This window comes from Photinus pyralis, unplaced genomic scaffold (genome assembly GCF_008802855.1).
Source record: "Photinus pyralis isolate 1611_PpyrPB1 unplaced genomic scaffold, Ppyr1.3 Ppyr1.4_LG6, whole genome shotgun sequence".
NCBI lineage: Eukaryota > Metazoa > Arthropoda > Insecta > Coleoptera > Lampyridae > Photinus > Photinus pyralis.
The window spans coordinates 13,350,659-13,358,663 of record NW_022170663.1 but is presented as its reverse complement, the minus strand read 5'-3'; the positions used below and the strand labels follow the sequence as shown (position 1 = coordinate 13,358,663).

Genomic DNA, 8,005 nt, shown 5'->3' with positions numbered 1-8,005 from the left:
TCGCATGGTAATTTGTTAAAAAAGTGTAAAACGTTAATCGTCGCTCAAGTTTTCGTTACGGTCGCTTTAAAAAAACTCGTTAATTTGAAAGACGTGCCGAAAGTCGTGTAATTTTCTGTGATTTCGGGCCGTATAGGTCACTTATGGAGCGGGTTTTCAGTTATCTCGACGATTATCTCGCAAATAAACCTCGTAATTGATGGCGGGTCCACTGTTAAATGGCGTGTCGAAAACTTTCTTTCAGCTTGTTGGCTGCTGGAAAAGTCTCCTACATAGCAATAGTCAATTGCGGGGGTTGTAGTTCTTGTTGTGCATAAAAAATTTTTGTTTCTTCGGCAGTTTCTGTTTAAAGGGCTTACAAACAGAAAAAAATCCCCTTCCGTTTTAAAATATAATTTTTAAGAGAATTCTCTCTATCATATAGCAATACTCAATTGCGGGGGTTGTAATTTTTGTTGTGGATCAAATTTTTTTGATACTTTGATAGATTTTATTTAAAGGACTTAGAAACCATCCTACAATTGACACCTAAAGATTAAATTCCCTTCCGTTTTGAAATTTCGTAATTTGTGAGGGAATTCAGTCGTTCAGGTATTGAAAAGAAAGGTCTCCTATTGTTTTTCATAGAAAATCAAATTTATTCACATCTTTTCGTATATCGTTGGAAAGGTTGAACATGTAGCTATTTTTCTATAAAGTCGCATTGACGATAAATCCAGATTTTTAGTGCCGGAGTCGTAACCCTCTCCCGTGTCGGCGTGTTTCCAACTGATAACGACTGCTTCTTGACTTGAATTTCTGTCCCCTAAGCTGTTTTTTGAGAGTGGGAAACAAGTGGTAGTCGTTGGGAGCAACGTCCGGGCTGTAAGGAGTGTGGTCGATGATATCCCACCCGAATCCATTGAGGGTGGTCGTTTGATGTAACACATGTGGACGCGCACTGTCATTATGTAAACACACCCCACATAGCATTCGATATCTTATGTATACACATTTTAAATCCATAATGTACAGGGAATATCCTGTCCATCTTATGTATATACTATGTATATTCATTATAGGATAGGCATATGTATTTTATGTTCAGTATGGATATTCTATAAATATACATTTTGGATGTGCTATGTATTGTTGTGTAAACTTCCTAAGCCTGAAAGATACCCACACAACTTCCCCTTACTAGCTCAATCCCACACAAACTCTTAAAAACACAAATCTCAGGGCCCGTAAAATGAGTCCGACCACCCCTTTTCTTCGTCCGGACAAGGGGTAGCAACCTCGCCAGGTCGGTGGCTAATACCTCCCTTAAATTCCAATATGAAACTTCACCCCCAGATTTAATAAACTTGAAACAAAGTAAGAGACGCCGACAATTACCTCTCTTTGACTCTAATAAACAAAACCTGGATTGCAATGACTGGTTTAATTTCAGACAAAAAAAATTGCGTAAATTTCTGTTTTACAAATTGTTACAATTTTAAACAGATAAATGACACACACAAAAAAAAACAAATTACTCAAACATTACAAACAAAACAAGACAAAACAAACCACTAACTACTACTTACTTTTAAAATTAGTCCGAATAACGTACTCCGATAAAAAGAGGTATCCGTACACAATCACGCAAACCAAACACTCAAACACCGACGTCTTCTCTCTTCGGGTACCCACAATTATTTTCAAAACTTCCGTGTTTCCGCAAAATAAAAAAAAAAAACAGGACAGCGACAAACTTCTTAAACTTTTCAAAAATTCTTCTTAAACGGCAGACAAAAATTCTAACTAAACCTGGATCCACTACGCAAGAAACTTCCACAAAATTCAAAAAATAACGTAACCGAAGAAGCGCCGGTTGGCTTTGTAACGACCAAAAAGCCCCGCTCTCATCAAAATTTTTCTATTTAAGCCAAAAGCCCTTCTCCTTTCTTCAACATCCCGTCCGCCAATCACGCGAAGCGTCGATTTTTCAACTTCTTGCTAAACGGCACGTACGCCCGGCAATTCTGCGAAGACAACCTTATCTCTACTTCGCGCTATACCTCGTTAACGGCAAATAAAAATTTAAAAAGAAATTTACATCGAAAAAAAATTCTAGGAATAAAATAAAAACAGAACACTTCTAAGAAATTGAACCAAAACTATAACATGAAATTTACGCAATCCTGTGTCTCAAATTATTAATAACCCCCCGGTTAATTAATTGAACTAAACAAAATTGTCACATCCAGACGCTCTATAATTTCTTTCAAGTTACAACTAAAACAAAATAACACAACATTTTTCCCCCTTTAAATTGAACACAAAAACACAAAATTACAATCCTCCCCTGACTACAAATAAAAAAAAACTTTGGAATTACCGGGTTTTTATGGGCAATTTAACCAACCGACCCTAACACGCGAGCCGCCCTGTCCAGATTCAAAAAGGTGCCGCCCCCCACCTCCGGCCTGAGATCCCTATCGTCCCTAAGTAAAACTTTAAACCCACACTCAAAATCTAACACCATTCTAGCAAACGCCAAACATTTACGAAGCTAAGCTTCTACTAACGATTACTCAACCCCTTCCTCTGAGTCATCATCATAACGAAAAAGCATGTCTACATGAAATTTACCCCTTATTTTCTCAGAATCCCTTAACTGGTTTACACAAACTACTAGCTCCTTTTCTATTTCTTTCTCCCCTAACCCGTTCCTAGATAAAATGTCCGCAATTAAATTATCCTTCCCCCTTATGTACTCAATTTTAAAAGAAAATTCCTGAAGAATGAGACTCCACCGGTATATCCTGTTGTTCGCAAAACGAGTTGACATTAAATGAGTTAAAGCCCTATGATCTGTCTCAATAGTAAATTCTTTCCCTATAAGGTAAAATTTTAATTTAGTTACACAATAAATCACCGCTAACATTTCTTTTTCAGACACTGAATATTTCAGCTCCGGTCCCCGTAATACCCTAGACACAAACGAAATAGGAACTTCTATTCCTTCCTGATATTGCACTAACACCCCCGCAACGGCCCCATCTGAAGCGTCCGTTCTCAACACAAACCCTTTTGAAAAATCCGGGTGGTATAACCTGATTCCTTTACATAATTCCGCCCTCAACTTTTTAAATGCTTCTTCTTTCCCTTCATCCCATTTAAATTTTACCCCTTTATGTAATAACCCGACTAACGGTAATGAAATTTCTGAATACCTTGGTACAAATTTCCTATAATAATTTAACATCCCCAGAAACCCTCGTAATTTCCTAACATTTGTTGGTCGTGGAAAATTATTAATTTCATCCAACCGGCTATTTTCTACTTCCATCCCAATTTTATTTATTTCAAAGCCTAAAAATTTAACCCTTTCTTTTATAAATTCGCATTTCTCTATGTGTAATTTCATTCCATTCCTGTTCAATTCCCACAATATTACTTGAATGTGATTAAAATGATCCTCTAACGTGTCACTAAAAATGATTATGTCATCAACATAATGTAGGCAAAATTTATCGAATTTATCGAGAATGCACTGCATTGCTCTAACTAATGCTGCGCACGAGCTGGCTAGTCCAAATGGAACTACCTTAAATTGATACGTGACACCATCGACACTGAACCCTGTAAATTTTCTAGAATTTCTTTCTAAAGGAATTAGCCAAAACGAATTTTGTAAGTCTAATTTCGTAAAGATTTTATTCCCCCCAATTTTCCCTAATAAAGACTCTATTTTCTGGGGCGATTCTAACTGAGGTGTTGTCCGTCGGTTAAGTTCGCGCGCGTCTAAACATAAACGAAGCGAGCCGTTCTTCTTCTTCACGATGACAAGCGGGTTGATAATGTTAGTTGTGGCCTTCTCAATTATTCCGTCTTCGGTCATTTTCGTTAACACGGTTCTTACTTCATTTCGATAATGGAAAGGCACCGAATACGTTTGGATTTTCCCCATTTTCCTATCATCCACTTGCAACGTGTGTTCGTAACCTCTCGCCATTCTCACTTCGTCATTGATAAGTTCACGATTTTCCTTCAGTATTCCTGTTACCTTTTCCGACCACTCTTCTGGGCAATTTAATTTTGACATTTTCCAATACTCCTCATTCCCCCATTTCTGACAAACGTTAATTTCCATTTCGTTATCCGGGTCTTTCTTGATCTTTTCGTCTTCTATTTTCACTTCTAATTTTCCTATTCTTACATTTCCTTTTCCTATATCCACAATTCCATCATACATTTTTAAAATGTCAATCCCGATAATTAAATCCGCCTGCATCCCCGCTAAAACCAATAATTCTTCCTGCAGCCGTTCACCTCCTACTTCAATCCCTAAAATAAATTTTCTTTTGACGTTGGCGAAATTTTTCTTATTTGCCGTTATTAATTTTAATCCTTTAATGGGTACGGTAAAACTCTCCACTCTTCCTAAATTTTCTTTAATGAAATCTTCTGAAATTAAAGAAACTTCCGCCCCCGTGTCAATCAATGCCTTGGCCCTTTTTCCTTCCACCAGCACCCCTATTGTTGGTAAATTGGTAATGAAGTTGTCCGATTTGTCTTCCGCACTATTGTCGTCAATTTGAATAAATTCTTTCGGGTGCGAGTACACGTATCCGACAATAGCGCGGCCTCTTAAAAATCCGTCGGTGGTGGATGGACTTCGGCTCTAACCACTTCTATTTTGTTTTCCTCTCCGGTGTCCCGCGTCGGTTTTAAAATCTGGTTAATACGTCTCCTGTCCTGTTCTGCATTTCCCTCCCCTCGTCTCTCTTCTCGGGCTCCTCTTGCATAATCCGGTCTTCTCTCCTGCTCCCTCTGGTCCTTCTGATATTCCCTTTCGAATTTCTGTTCATAATTAAACTCGCGGTTAAAATTCCCTCTATTGTTGTTATTCCTATTAAAATTCCCATTATTCGCATTCCTGTTATAATTTCCATTGTTGTTATAATTGTTGTAATTTAGGTTCAAATTCTCCATCCGGTTACCCCTTTCTTGATACGCTCCGTATGGTCTGTTTCCTCTCCACTGGTTTCCGTATCCTTGTTTTTCATACTGCCGTCCTTGCTCCCTGATCTTATAATCGTAGGCGGCGTCCTTCTCCTCGTCAGCCGTGTCGTAACGTTTGAGCATCCTTAAAAATTCTTCGTACGTGGTGATGTCGTCCTTCGTGACCTTCTGGGAAATCTCCTCTTCATAATGTTTTGCCAGCCGCCTTACCAGCACTGATTCCTGTATCCCATTTTCTAGGTGTTTAAATTGTGAATAATTTTCCATCAGGTACTTCACACGGCTACCCCTATTTCGGTTATACTTTCCCATGTTTAATTGGTCCCGTGTTTTATTTTGCTCCCAATCGCCCCAGTATTGGCTTATAAAATTTTCCTTGAATGACTCGAAGTTGGCAATCTTCTCGTCCACCGTGTCATACCAAATCTGCGCGTCTTCCTTTAGAACACTTCTTATCAAGCTGATTTCGTCCACGTTCGTGAATAGTTTCCCAAAAATTCGCCTGTTGTTTAGGATCGTCGCCTCTAAAATTTTTAGAAACGTCATAGGGTGGACTTTTCCCTTACCCGTGAACTGTTCCAGACGATCTAGGTCCCCTTTAAAATTGTTGGCGTACTGTATTCCTCCCTGTCTCGGCTTATTCTCCAATTCCTTCCGTAGTTCTTTTAATTCTTCCTCACTCGTACTTTTATTTTTGTTGCAGACTTCTTGCATATGACAAAATCCCTTTTCAACTTTTTCAAACTCCTGCTGCGTGTAGCTGACCTCCATCCTAATCTGGTTCTCTACCTCCATCACTCGCTTGTTCACCCCTTCGTGATGTTGGTGCAGCACGCTGATGTTCTCGGCCATATCCGTCCTTAATTCTCTAATCTCCCTCGTATTTCCATCGGTCTTCTTTTCTACCTCTCTGACGCTCTCCTGCATGTCTTGCCTAATCTCGTTCATGATTCTCACCACGTCCTGTCTTAATTCCGCTGTCGTTTTATTCTGGTTCTCTATCTTCTTATTTATCTCTTTTATCTGACCGCTCAATTTGTCCCCCAGTTGGTTATTCATTTGCTTATTCTCTGTCCTCATCTCACTCATCATCGTTATCATTTGAGCAAAGAACCCTTCCTGCATTGTCGTTAATCCCATTGTAGAGACCTCTCCTTTTCCTTCCGGCACGTCGACTGACCCCGGTATTATTTCTGCGCTGACGTCCGTCGGTACATCAATTCCACTCTCGGGCTTCGAATCCATAATCTTCTCTTGTTAATAATTTACGCTGTTATAATTATACAAAAATATAACAAATAACCGTCTCTACGCTCGCTGTCACTTTTATTTCTTTTCCAAATCTTATAAAAATTTTTGTTTAACTTCCCTGTCTCTACTCAACTACCCTTCGCAATAACGTTACTACCTAACCCTTTCTTAACCTGTCACAACCAAAAACCTCTTCAAATAATTGCGTTAAAAAAAAATCCTTTAAACTTATCGTGTCGGATACCAAATAAAATCTTACCCGTCGCACAATAAATCCTGCCTACAATGAACTTTAAACTTTCAATAAAAAACAACCTACTTCCGCGTTTCCCTGATGCCTCACGCTATTGGGCGCCAATTAATTTGTTGTGTAAACTTCCTAAGCCTGAAAGATACCCACACAACTTACCCTTACTAGCTCAATCCCACACAAACTCTTAAAAACACAAATCTCAGGGCCCGTAAAATGAGTCCGACCACCCCTTTTCTTCGTCCGGACAAGGGGTAGCAACCTCGCCAGGTCGGTGGCTAATACCTCCCTTAAATTCCAATATGAAACTTCACCCCCAGATTTAATAAACTTGAAACAAAGTAAGAGACGCCGACAATTACCTCTCTTTGACTCTAATAAACAAAACCTGGATTGCAATGACTGGTTTAATTTCAAACAAAAAATTGCGTAAATTTCTGTTTTACAAATTGTTACAATTTTAAACAAATAAATGACACACACAAAAAAAAAAACAAATTACTCAAACATTACAAACAAAACAAGACAAAACAAACCACTAACTACTACTTACTTTTAAAATTAGTCCGAATAACGTACTCCGATAAAAAGAGGTATCCGTACACAATCACGCAAACCAAACACTCAAACACCGACGTCTTCTCTCTTCGGGTACCCACAAATTCAAAACTTCCGTGTTTCCGCAAAATAAAAAAAAAGAACAGGACGACGACAAACTTCTTAAACTTCTCAAAAATTCTTCTTAAACGGCAGACAAAAATTCTAACTAAACCTGGATCCACTACGCAAGAAACTTCCACAAAATTCAAAAATAACGTAACCGAAGAAGCGCCGGTTGGCTTTGTAACGACCAAAAAGCCCCGCTCTCATCAAAAATTTTCTATTTAAGCCAAAAGCCCTTCTCCTTTCTTCAACATCCCGTCCGCCAATCACGCGAAGCGTCGATTTTTCAACTTCTTGCTAAACGGCACGTACGCCCGGCAATTCTGCGAAGACAACCTTATCTCTACTTCGCGCTATACCTCGTTAACGGCAAATAAAATTTAAATAGAAATTTACCTCGAAAAAAATTCTAGGAATAAAATAAAAAACAGAACACTTCTAAGAAATTGAACCAAAACTATAACATGAAATTTACGCAATCCTGTGTCTCAAATTATTAATAACCCCCCCGGTTAATTAATTGAACTAAACAAAATTGTCACATCCAGACGCTCTATAATTTCTTTCAAGTTACAACAAAACAAAATAACACAACAATATACATGGGATTATATGTTATGTATATGCGTTTTGGATTTGATACATGCGTGTTCTGTATTACCGACGTTACAAACGTTAGCGTCTCATTTTCTGTGAATTACGGCGATGAAGATAGTAAGGTGCTATTGCAAATACAGCTCATTTTTCTAAAATCAGGAGTGTTATTCTGCGAGTTATTAATGAGTTTGTTTGTCTAATTTGGACAGTGAAAGTAATGATTTTTATTTCGTGTGTGCATGATCTAAAGTT

The 8,005-nt window shown here is 38.4% G+C and overlaps 1 protein-coding gene across 1 annotated transcript; it reads right to left on the bottom strand.

Moving 5' to 3' along the window:
- Positions 1 to 1,132: 1,132 nt before the first annotated feature.
- On the bottom strand, positions 1,133 to 6,729 carry LOC116174857. Its single transcript, XM_031492876.1, has 2 exons — positions 4,975 to 6,729; positions 1,133 to 1,287 (listed from the first exon to the last, which is right to left on the bottom strand). Exons 1-2 carry the CDS (start codon positions 6,235 to 6,237, stop codon positions 1,180 to 1,182), a joined length of 1,371 nt encoding a protein of 456 aa, XP_031348736.1. The 5' UTR covers positions 6,238 to 6,729; the 3' UTR covers positions 1,133 to 1,179.
- Between the last annotated feature and the right edge of the window lie 1,276 nt (positions 6,730 to 8,005).

Coding starts and splice junctions, on each gene's coding strand:
- LOC116174857 (XM_031492876.1), bottom strand. CDS start 6,237: ATGGATTCGAAGCCCGAGAGTGGAATTGATGTACCGACGGACGTCAGC. Junction 1,288..4,974: donor CATACGGAGCGTATCAAGAA/AGGGGTAACCGG, acceptor TATTAGCCACCG/ACCTGGCGAGGTTGCTACCC.